This window comes from Hylobates moloch, unplaced genomic scaffold, assembly GCF_009828535.3.
Source record: "Hylobates moloch isolate HMO894 unplaced genomic scaffold, HMol_V3 SCAFFOLD_13, whole genome shotgun sequence".
Taxonomy (NCBI): Eukaryota; Metazoa; Chordata; class Mammalia; order Primates; family Hylobatidae; genus Hylobates; species Hylobates moloch.
Genome location: NW_026652288.1, coordinates 51,000,023 through 51,020,454, shown reverse-complemented (window position 1 = coordinate 51,020,454; position 20,432 = coordinate 51,000,023). Strand labels below are relative to the sequence as shown.

Here is a 20,432-nt window from a genome sequence, read left to right as displayed (position 1 = left end):
TACAGGTGTAAGCCACTGTACCTAGCCAATTCCTATTTTGTTCATGCAGTTTCTCCAATATCTAGAACAGCACCAAACACCTAGTGGACACTCAATTAATACTTGTTGAGTGAATGTATGAATAAATGTCAGTAGTCCACATTTCCAGCCTCACTTCCCACACTGGGTAAGATCCTCACTTGGCAGCCCTACCTGAATGTATAGACTTCTGCGTAAGTTGTCTTCGCATGTTTTGTTCTTTCTGCCTGCACATGCTTGGCTCACGTCTACCCCACATTATCACCTGTGGGAAGCTCTGCCTTCCCCAGTCCTCATTAAGTATCTGCCTCTCTGTGGTCCCATAGCATGCTGTGCATACCTCTAAAGTAGCATTTATCTTGTATCCTTGTATCTGGTGATTTATGTCAACTAAGAGCTCTCTGAGGGTGGGGTTTTTGACTATTCTATCTCCATTCCCCGGCACCTGACCCATACAGAGCACCCTATAAGTATCCTGAATTAATAGAAACATCTCTATCCCCCAGCCTGACCAAGATGGTGAAACTCTGTCCTACTAAAAATACAAAAATTAGCCAGGGATGGTGGCACATGCCTGTAATCCCAGCTACTCAGGAGGCCGAGGCAGGAGAATCGCTCGAACCTGGGAGGCGAGGTTGCAGTGAGCTGAGATCGCGCCACTGCACTCCAGGCTGGGCGACAGAGCGAGACTCTCTTTCAAAAAAGAAAAGAAACACCTCTATCCCAAATGACATCACATTTTGTTATTTGAAGCAACACATGGCATTTCATTTAATGGTATTGGTAATATTTATTTGAAGCTAGTTGGTGAGCTCAATGATGTTCACTTTATTATTCATTACATATATTATTTTGTATGTATAAAACATTTCATTAAAACAATTTAAAGATTATTTCTGGAGGACTGGTCCTATGTTCCAGTCTCTATACTAGATTTTAGGAACACAGTGATGTATAAGCATAGCATCTGCCCTCAAGTTGCTTATAGTTTAGGGAGAATAAAAAGTTGTAAACACATGTAGCATCTTTTTATAAAGTGCTCTATGTGGTACGTCAAAGGATAACTGAGGGCAGTCAGGTAAGGCTCCATGCAGGTGGTATCCTTTGAGCTAGGAGGAAAGTAGTGCATGTTTTTGTGGAATGGTTCTGTTATACTGGAGTACAGGGTTCCTTAGGGTAGATGGGAAATGGAAGGGCAAGTTGGGACCAGATGGCAAAGACCCTGACTGGCACACTAAGCAATCTACATTTCTCGTTCCTGTAGATAACAGGTGGCCACTGAGGTTCGATAAGTGGGGGAGTGGTGTGTTTGGATTCGTTCTTTCACCACCAAATACTGACATGAGTTCCTATTTGCTGCTACTTGGCTGACATCTCCTTTCACATCAGAGTCTCGAGCCCATTCAGATCTATCAGCTTTTGCATGGATGCTGGGGAGCAGGGAGGAAAGGGATGATCCATTATAGAAGAGAAATAAGTAGAAAGGCTGAGTAGCCAAATACCACTCAGTGAATAGGAAAGAGAACTAGAATTGGAACCTGGCTGCCCCTGGGTTTCCCCTGGCCCATGCAGTCAATTACCCTTCCTTGAGCTCCCTCTGTGTCGGGGACCATGCTTTGGATACTGGGATAGGCAAACCATGAGTAAGGAAGAGAAATGGCCCCACATTTTGTGGCACCCCCAGTCTGAAACTGCAAATTGCATACCAGAAAGACACACAAAGGGCAGAGAAAGGAGCAGCTAGAAACTCTAGATATCCATGTTGAGGAGCCTGGTGGGGGGTTGGGGGGCTTCATGGAGGAGGGGAGTATGAAGCAGATTCGGGACAGTGAAGCAGAACAGGGCTGGAGAGAAAGGAAGTAGGTGAGAAGGACCCATGTGAAGTTTTGGAGGTGGGAAAGAACAAACCTATACCGCAGTCCTCTTAAGTGCTTTCAGTCTGACAGTGTCTGTTATCAGTGGCCTTGTGCAGCCAGCCATGTGGCTCCTGTGGGTGTATGTGCAGCTTGGCAGGGGCTGTGGCATGGGAGCAGGGGCCTGGGTTCCTGTTTGTCTACTTTTCTCCTTTTTTGCACAAGGCAGCCACTCTCTGGAAGCCAGGAGGTGTGGGTCCCAGATTCTTCTCGCCCCAACCTCCTCCAGAAAATAAATCACACATGATTTCATTAAATGCACCTCTTGCTGGGGATGTTGGCTCATAATTCCTCTCTGATTAACCCCCACTACCCCAGCAAGTTTATAGGCCAAGAGAGGTAGAGGGAGAGGGGGAAGGTAAAAGGAGGGATGGGGGGAATCCCAGGTGGGTGATGGATGCCTCTGTCAGCCCAGCTCGTATTTATTAATAGTCGTAATACGGGAAGCAATAAAGGAAGAGAGGGATTCTATTAATTAAATCATTGTTATAATTAACTTTCATTAAAGGAGGATCAATAAAGAGGGGTTGAGATGGAGAGAGGAGAGATCCATTATCTCTAATTTCCTTGGAAGGGATTCAGGGAACGAGATGGGGTTGCTAGGAGACGGAGACGTGAGGGAAGAAGGAAGGATGTAAGATGTCATCCAGGTGGGGCTGGAAAGGGGGTGGACAGGAGCATTTCAGGTGAATGGAGACAGGGAATGGTGGGGGTGGTCCACACAGGGGCCCTGAAGGGAGTGGAGGGCAGCTGAGAAGGGAGCTATTGGGTTGGAGGACAAGGGGGTTGTAGGCATGTGCTTGTGCAGGGCATTGCTGAGAGCCTTGGTGAGCGTGCAGGTCCTTAACAAATGCTTTACGATGCTGTCTATGTGTCTGTCTAGCCTGTGAAGCTGGTTAGAGTGGATGATGTGTTTTTGTGACTATTGAGTCAGAGTGTGCATACAGGTATGAGGGGATGGCAACAGAGAAAGAAACAGAAACAGAAACAGGAGGAATATAAAATCGCCTTTAGAGGTATGAGGCTTAGGGTATTTTTTACTAAGTAGATACTCAAAGGTGTACACTCTTGACAGGAATAAAGCCTGTCCTTTGGCATAAGGTACAGTGATGGCTGCTATGAAAGGTGAAGGTCCGGGCAGTGGGAAACTTGTCCCACTTTTCCACGGCACGCACCCACCCTGGGACTAAACCCTGAGCAGAAGTGACAGGGACCCATGAGTTTGCTCCCTCCCCAACTGCTGCATTATCCAAGCCAGACTCCCACTTGAGACAACCCACTCATGGCCAGCCCACCAGGAGGCATGATAGGACAGCAACTGCCCAGCATCCCCTGCCATGAGGCAGGGATGCGTCCCCTCTTTCCCTCCTCCCTCCACCAGGGTCTAAGAGCCGGAGGTCTGGGCCCTGTGTTCCAGTCACACCTCATGATAAGAACACATTTTGTGACAACAGTCATATATATCATATAAATATATTTGTTCAAACTACAAAGGGATGGATATCAGGGAGAAGCTTTTATTGCTGTGGGGGGACCTGGAGAGGGAGCAGGGGCTTGGAAATGGGGATACCTGGGACCACTTGTTCCCCCCATCCCTCACAGAAGGCACAAATACATTATTTCTTTCCATGTGAGGAGATGCGAGGACAGGATACAGAATACAGGAATCCTCAAAAATACAAAAAACCCCTCCAAACTGAATACCTAAGGTTATGGAAAAGGCTAGGGTGGGGCACAGAAGGCAATGGGGGAACAGAAAGAGGAACCAATGAAGCTGAAAACCAAAAGGGACCTGAGAGGCCGTGATGTCCATGCTGCTGCCTCTACGCAGGCCCCAGAGAAAACTCAGGTAAACAAACAGAAACCTCAAATAAGAGAGGGTAGGGTGCCCCAGGAATTGGCTTTGGGGCATCAGACAAGGGAGTGTGAGTGTGAGTGTGAGTGTGTGTGTGTGCAGTGGCTGTGTATCAGAAGCAACCAGGGCTAGGAGTGGACGATTCTATTCCCACAGGGGAAGGCCTCCTCCATCCTGGTTCCTCGAAAACCACTTTCAAGGGGTAAATTCAGCCACTGCTTCCGAACAGGACTCCTCCCTGGGACAAAAGAGCCAGGTAGGAGAGGATGAAGTGAGAAATCTTGGGATGAAAACAGGGCACACAGAAGCGGTTCTTAGGGAACAGAATATCATGGAGCCCAGTGTGCTAGAAAATGCGCATGAAACCTAAGTGTATGCGCGCGCGCGTGTGTGTGTGTGTGCATGAGTGTGTATTTGTGCATGTACGAGGGCGTAAGATCACTCAAAGGTGAAGGGGTCCTGAGTGCTGAAAAAGAAGTGTCCATCCATGTGGTCCTCCAGGGCATCCTTGTCACTCTCAGCAGGAAAGCGCTCCTTACAGATAGGACACTCCTTCCATGTGGGGGTGGCAGGGCCCCCAGTGCTGGTTTCTGACAGGGGACCCACTGTAAAGCCACTAAGAGAGACAGAGGGGAAAGGGAGAGGGTCGGCGTGCTCTGTTCGCTTCTTGACTTGCAGACTTCGGAGAGCAGGACCCATGTGCCTGGGTTCCCAGGTTACCCTGTGCCTAATGCAGCATCCTGGCCTCTCCCACAGCGTCTTTCTCCCCACAATCCTGGAAGGCTTATTTTTCCAGTTCCCCATGTCCTCTCTTCTTTAGTCCCTGCTGGTCTCTGCAGTGCAGAGCCCATCCCCCAACCTCCTGCTCTCCTCCCTCCATCTCTGTCTGCTGCCTAATGAGGCTGAAAATGAGTCTGACATCATCCTTCATCTTCCTGCTCCAGCCAAGAAGGATGACAGCATCCCCTCCCTGCCCTGAGCCCATCTCACATCCAGGCAAAACTGGGACTAGATGATCAAATCTCTCTTCCCTGTACCTGCCCCCTTGAACCTGGGAATAAAAGGGAAGGTAGAAGGGGACAATCTGATAGCTGAAACCCCCACCTCTGTAGGTTCCCTTCCCTAAGGGTCACCCAGGGAAGTCAGGGAAGAGGGAAAGCATTTCAGTTGTAGCCAGATGGATGCTGGATCCCAGTCTTCTCTCTGCTCCTATCCCTGGGGCCCGTGGTCACCTCCCTTCCTCCCCAGAGGATCCTAGGTATCTACCTGGTGGTTGGGGAAGGGGTAGAGGCAGGAGAGAGGGGAAGCAGGGCAATTTGGGCTCTGCAGAAGATGGTGCTAGAACAACATAGAAGCCAGTTAAAGGCAGGACCTCTGAGTGCATTGATAAGATAGGGGTAGGGATTACCTGACGGCATCTGGGATTTGGAGCAGTGAGTCATTTTCCTTGTTAACCATACCTGTATCTCCTTTTCTTGGCTGAGGCCAAGAAGGGCAGGGGTTGGGAGCAGGGCCTGGTGACTGTCCACACGGATGCCCTTTCCCTCTGACTTCCTCCCACCTCCCTCCTGGCCTTGCTGGTTGAACTCACCTGGCCATGTCATAGAAGGCACTGCCCAGTTCAGGAAGCAGCAAGTTGGCCTCCTCACCCCCACTCTGCACAGCTGCCATCAGGACTGACTTCTCATCTTCAGCCTCCTGGATGCCGAAGAGACAGGGTTGGGCTTTGGGGTGGTGTCCCAAGATGGGGGAGCAGCACATTGGGACAGGTATGGGAAGAGCAGCCAAGGCTAGGACAGTGACCTGAGGGGCTTAGGAAGAGTGAGGCAGGAGAGGTGTTTTGAGGTGCTGGTGAATAATAAGAGAATGAGTGTGGGGGAGAAGCAGTGAGGCTACTGGGCTGGTCTGGGTTTTGGGATGATATCTACTGGTGTGGCATTGAAGAGAGGCTGGGCCTGCCTCCTCTCCCCTGGGAAAAAGAGAGCCCTGTATGGCTAAGATTCCTTCTCTAATTAGCCAGGGGTGCCTACCTGTGGTCCCAGCTACTCTTGGGAGACTGAGGTGGAAGGATCGCTTCAGCCCAGGAGGCAGAGGCTGCAGTGAGCCAAGATCGTGCTGCACTCCAGGCTGGGACACTTGGGTTTGGCCCTACCCCTCCTTACTGCTTCTGCACAGGCTCCTCCACTGCTCACCGAGTCAGAGCTACTGTCCTCAGCTGGCCCAGAGAGGTGAGGAGAAATGGGAGCCGGCTGACTGATGACAACAAGGGGAGAAGCCTCTTGAGGCCCAGCAGGAGAGGAGCCTGGGTCTCCACGCTCACAAAGGCCATAGGATGGGAGCCTCATGTCTTCTGGGGACTCGTCCTCTGAGTCTGTCAGAGCTGCCGGGCAGCCTGTAGGAAATGAAGCAGGCAGAGAAGAAAAAAGGATGTGTTGTGAGAAGTTGGACCAGCTGTCTCCTCTGGATGAGGGGTATCATTAGACTAAACAGGGGCCAGGGTCTGGGAAAGAAAAGGCAAAACACATTGAAGGCAAAGGCAGCTCCCAGCAAGGTTACGTGGAGCCTTCCTCAACAGCGGGAGGTAGAGTGGGGAAGAGGTGTTACAAGGTTGGGGCTATACAGACTCAGCCCCGCAGCGGCCTCCTCATCCTCTGTGGTGGCATCCTCATTCCACTTCTCATCTGCCACCTTCTCCAGGCGGGCCTCTAGCTTTCTCATGTACTCTAGCAATTCCTGGAATTGGGAAGGAAAAAAGGCAGGTGCTAGAGAATGGGAAGGTGCCAACCTTGCTAGCCTACAGAGCCATTCTCTGCACCCAAGAACTCTTAGCTCCTCAGGATTAGATGCCTTCAGCAAAGATTGGGGCAACTTCAGGCAGACACTCCCCCCAGCACCCCCGCTTCACCACTTACATCCCTCTCTTCTCCCAGAGATCATCCCCTGTCCTGCCAAGTCGGCTAATAAGAGAAGCCAGGGTATGGGCCCTCTTGGAGAGAACAGTTTCTAAGCCAAGAGATGACAGGAGTTTACAAAGTTTCTAGCCCTCAAGTCCTCACCTGTGGCATCCACGGGGCCTGGGTTATGGGTGCTCACCTGCTTCTCCTCCTGTAACTGCTCCTTTTCCTTCTGGAGCACACGCAGGGCTGACCGCAGCTCTGTCAGCTCCCGCTTACTTTCTGACAACTGTACCTGAGGGAAGAGGGCCCAATGGAATCTGGAGCCTAGAATGTACCTCCAAGAACCTGGACTCTAGCACCAGGACCAGCAATCTAGAACCAGGTCTCCCCATGTCTCTGCTTCTTCCCTGCTCTGACACACACACAGGAATTCCCAACACTCTTCCTCCACGAGTACTTTGTCTTGGGCCACAGAGACTCAGTTTTCTAAGTCTTAGTCTCTGCCTCTCGAGTGGGGACCTGGATGACTTCCTCTAGGCTGGGGGGGCCACTCTATAATTCTCCTAAGTCGCCTCTACTGGGCCCAGATGCGTGCCCTGAGAGCAGAAAAAAATGCACATTTCAAACCAGCGAGGGCTTGCGTGTGCAAGTGAAATGCCACCCAACATGTAAGTGGACACCCAGCACTTCTGAGCCCATACCCAAGACAGAGAGAAGGGGTATGGATGCCTCAGGAGGCCATAGGACAGGACCCTTGGCGGCTGGGTGCCTCACCAGGCTAGAATCCTTTTCCCGGGCCAGCTCAGTCTTGAACACTTGGTTTTGGGTCCTCTCCTCCTGAACTGCCTTCTCCAATCGAAGTATCTCTGCACTCAGCTTCAGGATCTTGTCCTTCTCTGCCTGGGAGATAGCCAAGAAGGAAAATGGGAGGGTGGAGGGGGAAGAAAAAGGAACACCACTGTCAACAGCACCATCCCTTACTGTGTCCTTTCCTTTATTTAAAGCATCATTTTTAGAGCACTTTCCCCTTTTTGCCTTCATTTCCTATACCCTCTGAATGAAGGACAGGACGTGACGGCAGGTGCTGCTTGATTAGGAATGGGCATTATGGCAGGGCCTGGGGTCTAGGACAGAAAATGTTTCTGTTCCAAGGAAGGTACTCTGGTGATCAGGATTGGGATACCCCGGTTAGGGATGGGTCATGCCTAGAAAGTAAAGTGCACCTCCCTCAAAGCCCCTCTCCACCCGAGTCTTCTAAGGTTCTCAACCCCTCTTCTCTCCTCCCAGAGGGTCTGACCACATGTAGGAGTCCCCACAGAGGTGGGGGCAGTGGCCATCAGATTGCCAGGTGCCCCCCATCCCTCTACCTCCACACTCTGCAGCAGCCCTGCCCGCTCCTTGCTCCATTGGCATTTTTCTTCCTTCAAGTGCAAACCGAGCTCAGCCAGCCTGCCGTTAACTTCAGCCACTTCCAGGCGGCTGCGGTGTAGTTCGGCTATGGTGCGGTCCCTGGCTGCTGCTGCGCTGGCCAACTCCTCCCCAAGAAGGGTGGCTTTCTGCTGGCTTGAGGCTGCAAGCTCCTGGGCCCCTCGAAGCTGCTCCTTCAAGGGCTCCAGCTCAGCCTCAGGAGAAAGGAGGAGATGGAGATCAGAGTTCCCAGTGAATCATTTGACAGCCGGGGAGGTAACCAGGCTCCCTCCACCCCACTGCATTAGGACTCGGGGTTGTGTTGTTTAGTCTTTAGCCATGTCTCTCCCCTTCTCTTTAGACACTCAGGCTTTTCTACAACTTGCCCTTGGAATTTCCCATTTCCTGTTGCCAAGGGGCCTTACTCACCACCCGCTGCTGGGCCTGGCCTAGGGTGTCCTTCATCTGGGCCACCTTGTCTTTCAGTCGCTGGGCCTGAGCACTCTGCTCCTCTTGCCAGCTCTTGGCCTCCTTCAGGTCCAAATTTAAGCGATGGTTCTCCTGTTGTGCCACTTGGAGCTCAGCCTGAGGGAAGTGGAAAGCAGGTAAGGAAAGGGGTATGTGTGTTGGGGTGGCTTGGGAGGTGAACCATTGTGATGAGAGAGGTCAAGGTTCCACTTCTCAGATTTAACACACACTCAAGCCTTCAGCTATTGCCAGCCTTTCTTGGGTTCTCAGCTCAAATAACTCAATCCTGCATATCCAGTCTCCAGCTCCCAAACTGAGGTATCCAGCATCACAGCCTCGGGTCTTCCATGTAGGCATTCCATGTACCATTTCTGTTACTCCATACTTTCTCTTAAATCAAAACTCAGTCTTCATGCCCTACAGGCCCCTTAAATTCAACAGTTTACCTCCCACCTCATCCCAGTCTTTCCTACTCTTATTTCCGTCCAGGATACCAACTAGCCCCACGTTACTCAGGATGGAGTAACCTGGTGCCCTTGGTGCCATGCTTGGCTCTGTCTTCTCCCTAGCGGCCCACAGAAAAACCTATTGCTTCTCCATCCTGGTCACAGTCATTTCCCCTTCTCTATTACCACCACAACCACGTTATCTCAGACTCCGGTCATTTCTTGCTTGGACTACTGAAAAACTCATAACTAGCTCATTCTCCACAAGGGAATCAGATTATTCTTCTTTAGGTACAGTTCTGATTCTTTTTTTTTTTTTTTTTTGAGACGGAGTCTCGCTCTGTCCCAGGCTAGAGTGCAGTGGCGCAATCTCGGCTCACTGCAAGCTCCGCCTCCCGGGTTCACGCCATTCTCCTGCCTCAGCCTCTCCGAGTAGCTGGGACTACAGGCGCCCGCCACCAGGCCCGGCTAATTTTTTGTATTTTTAGTAGAGACGGGGTTTCACCATGGTCTCGATCTCCTGACCTCGTGATCCACCCGCCTCGGCCTCCCAAAGTGCTGGGATTACAAGCGTGAGCCACCGCGCCCAGCCAGTTCTGATTCTTTAAATACAGTTATTTTCTTTTTTAGAGATAGGGTCTGGCTCTGTCACCAAGACTGGAGTGAAGTAGCATGGTCACAGCTCACTGCAGCCTCCAACTCCTGGGCTCAAGCAATTGTCTCAACTCAGCCTCCCCAGTAGCTGGGATTATAGGTGTGTGCCACCATATAGGTGTGGTCTGCCTAATTTTTGTATTTTTTTGTAGAGACGAGACAGGGTCTCACTATGTTGCCCAGGCTTGTCTTGAACTCCTGAGCTCGAGGGATCCTCCTGCCTTTGCCTCCCAAAATGTTGGGATTACAGGCGTGGGCCACTACACCTGGCCATAAGTACAGTACATGTCACCCCTGCTTGAAAAATCATCAAAGCCTTTCACTGCTTGTGGAATAAAAATGAAGCTCAAGATCCTCCACAGTCTAACCTAGGCCTTATCTCAAACACTTCACCTGCACATTCAACTGCCCTGAGTGTTCTGGCCTTTAAGCCTTTGCTCATGTCTTTCTCTATTCCTAGAATAGCCTCACGCTCATCTCTGTCTACTCAAATTCTACCTATTCTACTGCTGAGCAAAGGGTTTTTTAATGATCTTCCACATAAACCCAGGGTACTGAAGAAGGGATTTAGGAGTTCTGCAGATATTTGATTTGAATGTCTTCTAAATTATTAACAATTATGTTAAAAAAAAAAAAAAAACACACACAAGGCCAGGTACAGTGGCTCACGCCTGCAATCTTGGCATGATTTGGGAGGCTGAGGCGGGCGGATCACCTGAGGTCAGAAGTTCGAGACCAGCCTGGCCAACATGGTGAAACCCCATCTCTACTAAAAATACAAAAAATTAGCTGGGCGTGGTGGCAGGTGCCTGTAATCCCAGCTACTCAGGAGGCTGAGACAGGAGAATCGCTTGAACCCGGAAGGCAGAGGTTGCAGTGAGCTGAGATCGCGCCACTGCACTCCAGCCTGGGCAACAAGATGAAACTCCGTCTCAAAACAAACAAACAAAACAAATAAAACCCATAAAATCACAAGTTAACACACTGGAGATCACCAATTGACATATGTTTCCAGGTTAATTCATTTTTGTGCAAAGCTCAGAATAGTTTCCATTGTATTTTCTATTGAATTGAAGAGTAAACTGAGTTGCAAGGTGGACAGTTTAAAAATTGTTATTTGCACCCACTTGTGTGTGACTCAAGGTGTTCTTGATATTGTACAACCAAAATAAAATACAGAAATACATTAGTTGCTGAGGCTGACAGAACAGTCATCGATAGCCTCTCATTTCAAAGTTTGGTATGCCTCAAAATTACCTAATTGCTTTCATTACCTTTTAAGTAAAGGTCATACATTCAAATTTATAAAAATAAATTTATAGTAATAAAACATTGTTTTTGTTTATTCAGTGAGATTCCACAAAAGATTAAAAACTGTATTGGTGGGAGGAGAGGAAAGGGTTCTGCTAAAAAGGTTTGAAACTACATGCCTCACACCCCACCCTTTTTTTTCTGAGACAGAATCTTGCTCTGTCACCCAGGCTAGAGTGCAGGGGTGCAATCATAGCACACTGCAGCCTTGACCTCCTGGGCTCCAGCAATCCTTCCACCTCAGTTTCCTGAGTAGCTGGGACTACAGGTGCATGCCACCATGCCTGGCTAATTTTTAAAATTTTTTGTAGAGATGGGGTCTCACTACATTGCCCAGGCTGGTTTTGAACTCCTGGGCTTGAACAATCCTCCTGCCTCGGCCTCCCAAAGTGTTATGATCACAGGTGTGAGCTACCACGCCCAGCCATGGCCCTCCCTTTTTTTTTTTTTTGAGACAGAGTCTCACTCTGTTGCCCAGGCTGGAGAGCCGTAGTGTGATCTAGGCTCACTGCAATTTCTGCCTCCCGGGTTCAAGTGATTCTCCTGCCTCAGCCTCCAGAGTAGCTGGGATTACAGGCACCTGACACCATACCTAGCTAATTTTTGTACTTTTAGTAGAGAGGGAGTTTCACCATGTTGGCCAGGCTGGTCTTGAACTCCCGACCTCAGGGCATCCGCCTGCCTCAGCCTCCCAAAGTGCTGGGATTACAGGCATGAGCCACTGTCCCTGGCCTCCACACCCCTTTTAAAAAGACTTTTCTAATGTCTCTAACAAGATGTGCACTCATACACCTCCCTGGAGCTCCACGATACTTTATTAGATTTCTCTTGAGGCCAGGCGCAGTGGCTCACACCTGTAATCCCAGCAATTTGGGAAGCTGAGGTGGGTGGATCACTTGAGGTCAAGAGTTGAAGACCAGCCTGCCCAACATGGTGAAACCCTATCTGTACTAAAAATACAAAAGTTAGCTGGGCATGGTGGCACGTGCCTGTAATCCCCGCTGCTCAGGTAACTGAGACATGAGAGTTGCTTGAACCCGGGAGGCAGAGGTTGCACTGAGCTGAGATCATACCACCACACTTCAGCATAGGAGACAAAGTGAGACTCTGTCTCCGAAAAACAACAAAAAAAAGATTTCTCTTGTGACACTCTTATATGTCACTTTTCCACTCTTGACTAATCCTGATTGGGGTATATGTCTTATGTTCCCTAGTAGAGTGCACACAATGTCTTCTTTACATTTTTATTCCCTTTGGTGTCCGGCTCCCGAGAGGGAATCAAACACTGGCTGGACAATGGGGAAAGCAAATCAACTCTGAGCCCCTTACCTCGCTTTGTTCCTTGTCTGCTTGTACTTCTTTCAGTTGCCCAAGGAGCTTCTCTTGTTCCCGAGTCAGGGCCTTCACTGTGTCTCTAAGCCTGTGATTGGTGGGATGACATGTCAGACAATCTGCTCCACCCAGAGAAGGAATGGACTCAGGCCTCTGTCTTGTGCTCTGCTGCTGCTGCTCTAGGCCCAGAGCTCCATTTCACTCTGGGATGCATAAATCCCCAAGCCAGCTGATCCAGTTCTAAGCCCCAGGAAACCAAGATTCCAGGTTCTAGAGAACAATTTAGACAGAAATCGTTTTTCTTATTTTTTTGTGTAATATTTTAAGGAATGTTTTGCTGATGGCTCCCATTGTTTTCACTCAATCAAGAGACTAGAATCTAGTCTTTTTGAGACAAGGGCAGTCATTATTGATTATAAACTTTTGATCCAGACCAGAAGTTGGCAGACTCTTTCTGTAAAGGGCCTGATAGTAAAGATTTTATGCTTTGCAGTCCATGTGGTCTCTGTGGCATCTACTCAACTCTGCCATTGTAGTGCAGGACCATCCATTGACAATATGTAAATGAATAAGCATGATGTTTCAATAAAACTTGAACACAGATTTGAAGTTCATACAACTTTCACATGTCACAAAATATTCTTCTTTTAATTTGTTCTTAACCATTAAAAGATGTAAAAACTATTCTTACCTGTGGGTTATACAACAGGTGGCAGGCTAGATTTGGCTTGTGGGCCATAGTTGTTGACCCCTGGTCTAGATAGCCCCTAATCTTTTACAGATGCTCAATCTGACCACTGCTTTTCTAACCTATGACTTAGAATGTTGACATCTAATATCTCCCTAGGGCGAGACTAACATATCCTGAAGAAGCCTCTCAGATGAACTCACTTACTACTTTGGGCGTTGGATAGAATGCCTCTTTCTTTTAAACAGTTTTTTAAAATATCACACCTACCAGTACTAAATGAAACATAATTATGTCATTTAATGAAATAAGGAACTAGAGTGTTTAAACTGGTGAAAATTTGAAGGATGGACACGGGAGGTGGTAGTCAATATTTACACTACTTGGTAGAGAAAACAATTTTCTGGAAGAAGAAAGAAATTTATTCTATGTGGCTCCAGAGGTCTCGGGACCCCCTGGTAAGTTATAGGAGAGTAGAGTTTGGCTCAATACAAGAGATACAAAAATGACAGCTGTCAAATGTTAAAGAGGCTGCCTCCTGAGGGTGACCTCTGACATACCCTCACACATATCTTACAATCCCAGTGCTAAGAGTCTATGATTTGTATCTTTTTTTCCAGGGCAGAGATTCCATAACATTCCTGGATCACCAGTTATAATGTTTCTTAATAGTAAGAACACAATCTAATCTTATCTTTCCTGTGGCCAAATCTGAAATCCATCCTCTCTTATCTTGCACTGACTTCCATCCATTCTCTTCTTCCAAATCCTCCACTCCTAGCTGTTGCTCAGCTTTTGCTGTACAATAAGTGGTAACTATGATTATTTCTGAAGCACAGGAATACAGAAGAGCATTTGGAAAGATGGTAGAGAGCTCGGCAGAAAAGGGTATCCCCAGTAACTAGCTTGAGTGAGGGTGAGAGGGAAAGAGAAAGCGTGTGAGGCACACAGCAGGTCTGCTTGCCTGAGAGAGGGGGCTGGAGTGTGGGGGTCACGGAAGGGAGAGGAAGTGATGGGGTCAGTGGACTCCCCTCACCTGTCCAGCTCCACTTCCTTCGTCAGCACTTTCTCACTGATGGTCTGGATGTCATCCTCTAGCTCCAGGATGCGTGCCACATGGTCTCCCTGTTGCCGGCTCAGGATGTCCCTCTCTTCTGTGATCTCCCCATGGGACCGGGAAATCCCCTGAAATTAAGTTTCCCCCAGAAGAAAAGGGAGATTGGGACTCATCTCTCAAGTGGTGGAACAAAGCCTTAGGAAGAGCACACCAGGGTATGACTGCTCCCACCTGGCTATCACATTGCCTTCCTTGAAAAAGAAACTGTAAGGGAACATTCCCTTACCTATCAACGTGGCCACCTCCACCTTACCCCAGCACTCCTATGTTCAAAGAACTGAGTCTCATTACAAGTTTGGAACATGTCTCTTGTCACATCAAGTTTAATCCCACCCATTACACCTTAAACCTATTTCCTTGATGCCAGAACCATTGTGAAAGCCCACTAACATCTCTCCTTCACCCTCTTCACTGGGTTCAGATTTTGGACGCTGGGTGAGCAGCCAGGCCCTGTCCCCTACCTGGCCCAGCTCCCACCTTGTACTGTTCCATCAGCTCCGTGTGCTCCTGCCTGGCAGTTGCCAGAGCCCTCTCGAGCTCCTGCACTCGGCTCCTCAGCTCTGTCACCTGTCCCTCCAGCTGCAGCTTCAGCTGCATCAGGTCATTCCGTTCTTGCTGGCTCTCATCGAGCTGGTTCTACAGGCAGCAGAAGGAGAAGGGGAGTGTGCTGGTGGAGTACCCCTTCTAAGGTCCCATCCTCACCACTCTCCAGGTGCACTTTGGGGTTGGGAAGTTACATAGCTTTGGGTTATAAAGAGGTGAGGAAGGGGATGCTCAGTGTGCTACCGAATCCCGTCCACCACCCAGTCAGACGCACCAGCTCATGGCACTCTGAATTGCCCATCTCTCTTACCTCACCCCACCCTAGGCCTGGCCCTTTCCTCATCCAGCAATTGCAGGAATCCCTCGTGTGGCACAAGTTAATGAACACAGACACAAGGGAGGGCTCCCCTAATTTTACCCTATCTGCTCTGGAGTTGGACAGACTTGGGTTCAAATCTTCAATGCAATTTTTACTAGCTATGTGATTTTTTTTAAAGATAGGGTCTCACTATGTTGCCCAGGCTGGAGTGCAGTGGCTAGCCATAGATGCAACCATAGCATACCATACCTCAAACTCCTGGCCTCAAGCAATCCTTCCACCTCAGTGTCTCCCCCAGTAGCTGGGACTACAGACACATGCCACTACACCCAGCTAGCTAGTGATTTTGAACAAGCTTCTTAACTTCTCTAAGTCTCTGTGTCCTCATCTGTAACATGATCCCTTAGTCTGAATTGTTGTAAGGCTCAAATGAGAATCATGATTGTGAAAACGCAACAGAGAGTAGGAGCTCACACATCTTTCACTTACGTGAGATATAAACATCTTCCTGGGTGACAGAGCAAGGCTGTCTCAAAAAAAAAAAAAAAAGAAAAGAAAAGAAAAAAAAAACCCAAAAAACAAACACCAAAACCCCAAACAGTATCATTTCAACAAGTAGTCAAAATAAAAATTATTGAAGTCTTTTACATTCTCTTTAAAAAATACGAAGTCTTCAAAATCTGGAATATATTTTACCCTTATAGTACATCTCAGTTTGGATTAATTGCATTTGAAGTGCTCAAGAGCCATATATAGTTAAGAGCCTTTGGTATTGGATAGTACAGGTCTGGGGCCTTGCCTATCTGCTCTCACTCCCCACTTGTCCTGGAAGCAGGTCTTGTGCTCCCCTTTCTCTGAATGTTCCCTGGAGTAGCCTCTCTCCACCCTTTGATCTTCCTCTAGGGCATAGGGCAGGATGTAGTGTCTGGAGAAGGAAGGCTGCAAAAGTTCTTATGAAATCCTGAGTTACACTGGCCTGTGGGTGGTCTCCTTTCCTGCCTTACATGTTCGTGTATGTCTATGTTAGACTGAGACTCTCCTGGAGGCAGGACTTTGTCTAACTTTCAGTGAGATCTTTAGTTGAGGCCACAGATGAGGGGAGGGTAAGGTAGGAAGGGTCCTCTTGCAATGCTGTCTCCCACTCCCTTGCCTGGGAATAACTCTGTTGCTCTTTTCTCACCTGTAACACAGTTGCCTTGGGGACAACCAGCAGGATGTCAGAGCCCCCATCAGCCTCCTCCAGGGTCACCAGTTCATCCATGGGCCTTGGCTCTCGGAACTGGAAAGGGGGGCTCTGCCCACACACCCGGCCCTGGCGGTTCACATATCGGAACTGGTAGAGCTGAGCTCCTGGTTTGGGCAGGTAGCTGGCTGTGGGAAGAAGAATGGACCCAGGACCCCAATGATCCACTGTCCTTGGCTCTAGCCCCTTGCTCAGTGTTCCATATACTGTTTCTTCTCTTCTCCACCTCCCACAGGCCATTTCTTTTCCTAGGATACTCTTCTCCCTCCTTTCTGCCTGCCCCTCTCCTTCCTTTCTTTCCCAAACCCACTCCCCCTCTATCATAATCATAATAATGCTAGTTACCATGTAGTGAGTGCCTACCATGTACCAGACACTGTGGTAACACTTTTTATTTTATTTTATCTTGAGACAGAGTCTTGCTCTGTCGCCCAGGCTGGAGTGCAGTGGCGCGATCTTGGCTCGTTGCCACCTCCGCCTCCCGGGTTCAAGAGATTCTCCTGCCTCGGCCTCGTGAGTAGCTGGGACTACAGGCATGCACCACCACGCCTGGCTAATTTTTTTGTATTTTTAGTAGAGACGGGGTTTTGCCATGTTGGCCAGGCTGGTCCTGAATTCCTGACCTCAAGTGATCCACCCACCTTGGCCTCCCAAAGTGCTAGAGTCACCACACCTGGCCTACAGCTTTCATTTTTAAATCCTTGTAATGTCCCTATAAGCCAGGCATCCCCATTTACTGTTAAGATAACAGACACAGGGAGGTTATGTAATTTGCCCAAGGCCAAACAGCTTGTAAGTGTTAGAGGTGGGATTTGAACCCAGGTCTTTCCCTCTTCTCACCACATAATGCTACCTCCCCCTTTTCCTTACCCCCCGCCCCCCCATTTTTCCTTCTTTGAGTAGGACATGGGACTAGATGCCCTCTGAAGTTCCTTCTGTTTCTATGTCCCTGATTCTGCGATAATCCCATGATTCTCTATCTGCTGAGCCCTGTTGGATATATTCTCATTATATTTATTTTCGTTTATTTTTCCTTGTCCTTTGTGCCTAACTTCTAATGTTTCTGAGCCCACTACCTTCTTTCAAACCTCTACTGCCTTGGCTTCTCTCTCCCAATTTTCCATCTTCCCTTGTACCTTGGAACTGGACACTGGTGTGAATGGGGGAACCATCAGTTGTACTTTCAGGCACAGAAGACCACACAAATGTGTGGTAATCCCGAACACAGGCAGCCTCCACCTGTGAAAGCCCAAGGTTGGAGAAAAGTATGGTCATGGAACTACCTTCTACAGATGGAAGAAAGGGCTGAGGGCTTGAATAAGGGGGGCAGGATGGAGCTACAGTGGCAACAATGACAAGAGAAAGGGAAAGTGGAGGGACACTAATGTGTCAGTAAAGAACAAGGCTAAGATGGAGAAAATATGTGCTTTGGTTATACAGGTGGCCTCTGTCATCTGTGACATCTTTCTCTCTTCTTCTCTATCAACATGAGGTTGAGAATTCAAGAGCCCAGTCATTCCCCTTATTCCAACCAAACCACAGCCCATAAACCTAAGCCAAAAGGGGTTCCAGAGATACCTTGAAGATGCCAATCCAGTCACTGGCACTGGGCATGGTGCCTGGGGGAAGGGTGTAGTGACATTCCACCTTGGTGTTGGGGATGTAGGTCCGGGCTACATTCAGAAAGTTGACTCCACCACGGGATGGTGCCCGGCTTAGTGGTGATTCTTCCATTCTGGCCTTGAGATATCTGTCTTCTTATGAAAGAAAGGGTTGATATCCTAAAGTCTCTCCAGTTCACCTCCTTCCCCCCACAGTTCCAGCACCACACACTCACAGCCCCTGCCACTAAACCCGGAGATAAGGCATACCTGGTTTCTAGTCCCTGAGGGTTACGGGACATTTTTGAGGTATCACTCTTAGTCTCTAGGATGTAGGTCTGGCCTTCCAAGTCCGTCCCCATCCTGTCTCACACTGTACCCGCTCTGGCTCATAGACCCTTCTGAGGGTTCAGACTTCTCTAATTTTGCTCCCAAAAGGACACTGAGGGGGACAGAGCCTGGGATACTGAGACTTGGTCGACAGCCTCCATTTCTCCATCCCATCTCCCACACATCCTGGCTCTTGAATTCAAAATCCAACTGAGGTGTGGGGCCCTCTTATTGAGAGAGGTGTCCTTAACTACTCCTAAGCTTGTTGACCCAGCTGTATCTAGGAATGAGTTATGATATCAGAAAGCAGCAACTAATCTCTGAATGGAATGGTTGAGCTTTCAGAGCTAGAATATGGCTGGGGGTCGGGGGGAACTGACAGCCCAAATCCTTAGGCTCCTGAGCTCTCAGCTCTTTTCATCTCTCTGAGCTGCCTACCCCCATGAATTCTACGGAAGCAGAAAGCTTCTGCTGGCATCCAAGAGACAAAGGGAAGGGGAGGATATAAGGAAAGACAGGTTCTGTCCCTCGACTTATTATTCCAGGAAGTCAAGAATTCTGGAGGCGGCAACTTCAAGGGTGGAGTGAGGCGCTTAGCAGGAACGTGGTGGGGGTGGGGAGATGGAATGTGGGGGCCTGGAGCCAGGAAAGCCCCACCCCGGGGCAGGGAACAGACTAGAAAGTGGAAAGTAAGGGGCCCCAAGAAGTGGAAATGTATATTTAACGTTGAGGAAAGGGGAGATATTTCAAAAAAAACCTAACATTCTTCTCTCCAGACTGTGCCTGCAGCAGGACTAGAAACCTACTAGTTTCACTTTAGTATTTCTCTCCTCATTTTCTCTCTGCTCCCCTCAGCCTCCATCCTTCCATCTGTTTGTATTGGTAGCTGGAGACACACTATAGGATGGGGTTGAGAGGAAGGGGTGTTCCAAGTTAGCTGGAGAGAGTTATTTGGAAAATATGAGGGTGGGGTGAGGACAGATAACAATAATAACGATCAAGAGAACTCCTCAGTCCAGGGCTGTGAGATGGCCCTCTTATTCATCACTCCTTTCCAGCCCACTAATCTACTTCCTGTGTCACTCACAGCTGACATGTCCAACCAGCCATTGCCACTAGTCATATGCACGCCCCCAAACATCACAAACCCACACCAGGCTGAAGTCCAGGGGACAGGAGCTTTAAAAGAAAACAGAAACTCAGTGGATAAAGGTGAGCCAGCAACACAAAAAGGGGCAACTTCTGCCCCTCAAATAGGTAGAACAAAAAGTTTTTTTTTTTTTTTATGTTCATCTCTCTGAAAAATTCCCGGTTGAAACTAGTCCATGTTTTCTCCAAATGCAATTCTTCCAGCTTTCTAAGGGTGGGGGTAAGTTGTCCCCAAAGATATACCTGGAGAACCCTAAAACACACCCCACAAAGAAAATCCGTAACAGCTGTAAACATTCTTCATGTCCGAAAGAAAGTTCTGGGCACCTAAGATGTAGGTGTGTAGCCTGATTCAGATGTTCACATGGGGGGCGGAGAGCGGGTGTCCCACCCCCTACTCTGTAGGGCTCTAGAGTTCCCTGACTTTCTACAACTTGGAAGGTCCCCCTTCCTCCCCAGGGATTCAGCGTCGTAAAGGCCTTTGGATTTGCGTAGGGGAGAGAGGGAAGACGTGTAGGGGACACGTCTTGCTTGGGAGAGAATAAGCGGATTTCAGCTCCCCTAAAGGGATCAGCTTTATAGAGACGTATTGAGAAGAAAGAGAGGACGACGAGGGGGCGCCCCCCCAATCAGAGTCCCCTTGAAACCAAGATCTCCCCAAACAGCGGGGGTGGCTTTTCCAGTACGGAAAGCGTTAAAACCCAAACGCTCCTGTATCCCCCTTCGACAGTTCCCTTACGTTATCCTTCCCTAAACTGGAAAGTGGGGTGACCCTCTCCTCCCATAAGATCGCCCCCAATTAGGCCAAGTTTCTTACCCAACAGTCGGATCAGCTGTTCCCCTCACCTTTCACCAACAACAAAAACAGCACTCCGACTTCTGGAGGGGGTGGGAGAAGAGTGGGCGCGAGGGCTTCTGGGTTTGTGGTTCTTCTGCGCTCTTTTGCCGCCGCGCGCTCGGATCTAGGACTATACATCCCAGAAGGCTGCGCGCAAGGAGGGCGGGGAAGAGGGCGTCCGTGACGGCGGCCTCACCGCGGCATCCTGGGAGGCGTAGTTCTCACTCCTGTGACAGCAAACGAGGGTGTGGCCACCAAAGGACTTCAAGGCCCATGATCCCTTAGGAGGGGGCCGGCTGCATT

At 49.1% G+C, this 20,432-nt stretch overlaps 1 protein-coding gene across 4 annotated transcripts; it reads right to left on the bottom strand.

Moving 5' to 3' along the window:
• Positions 1–3,388: 3,388 nt before the first annotated feature.
• Positions 3,389–20,254, bottom strand: CALCOCO1 (calcium binding and coiled-coil domain 1). Of its 4 annotated transcripts, XM_058426774.1 has the most exons (16): positions 20,109–20,166; positions 18,949–19,039; positions 17,790–17,968; positions 17,348–17,450; positions 16,149–16,339; positions 14,584–14,742; positions 14,026–14,174; positions 12,299–12,389; positions 8,520–8,675; positions 8,051–8,305; positions 7,458–7,583; positions 6,880–6,975; positions 6,411–6,519; positions 5,979–6,178; positions 5,378–5,484; positions 3,389–4,402 (listed from the first exon to the last, which is right to left on the bottom strand). In XM_058426774.1, exons 3-16 carry the CDS (start codon positions 17,943–17,945, stop codon positions 4,225–4,227), a joined length of 2,076 nt encoding a protein of 691 aa, XP_058282757.1. In that variant the 5' UTR covers positions 17,946–17,968; positions 18,949–19,039; positions 20,109–20,166; the 3' UTR covers positions 3,389–4,224. The 4 variants fall into 4 exon arrangements, with proteins under 4 accessions (XP_058282757.1, XP_032029424.1, XP_032029423.1 ...); XM_032173533.2 differs by lacking the exon at positions 18,949–19,039 and having other exon boundaries at positions 17,790–17,965; positions 20,109–20,254; XM_032173532.2 differs by lacking the exon at positions 18,949–19,039 and having other exon boundaries at positions 20,109–20,250.
• Positions 20,255–20,432: the final 178 nt, after the last annotated feature.

Coding starts and splice junctions, on each gene's coding strand:
- CALCOCO1 (XM_032173533.2), bottom strand. CDS start 17,945: ATGGAAGAATCACCACTAAGCCGGGCACCATCCCGTGGTGGAGTCAAC. Junction 14,175..14,583: donor AGCTGATGGAACAGTACAAG/GTGGGAGCTGGG, acceptor ACTTAATTTCAG/GGGATTTCCCGGTCCCATGG. Junction 5,485..5,978: donor AGGACAGTAGCTCTGACTCG/GTGAGCAGTGGA, acceptor TTCGGCATCCAG/GAGGCTGAAGATGAGAAGTC.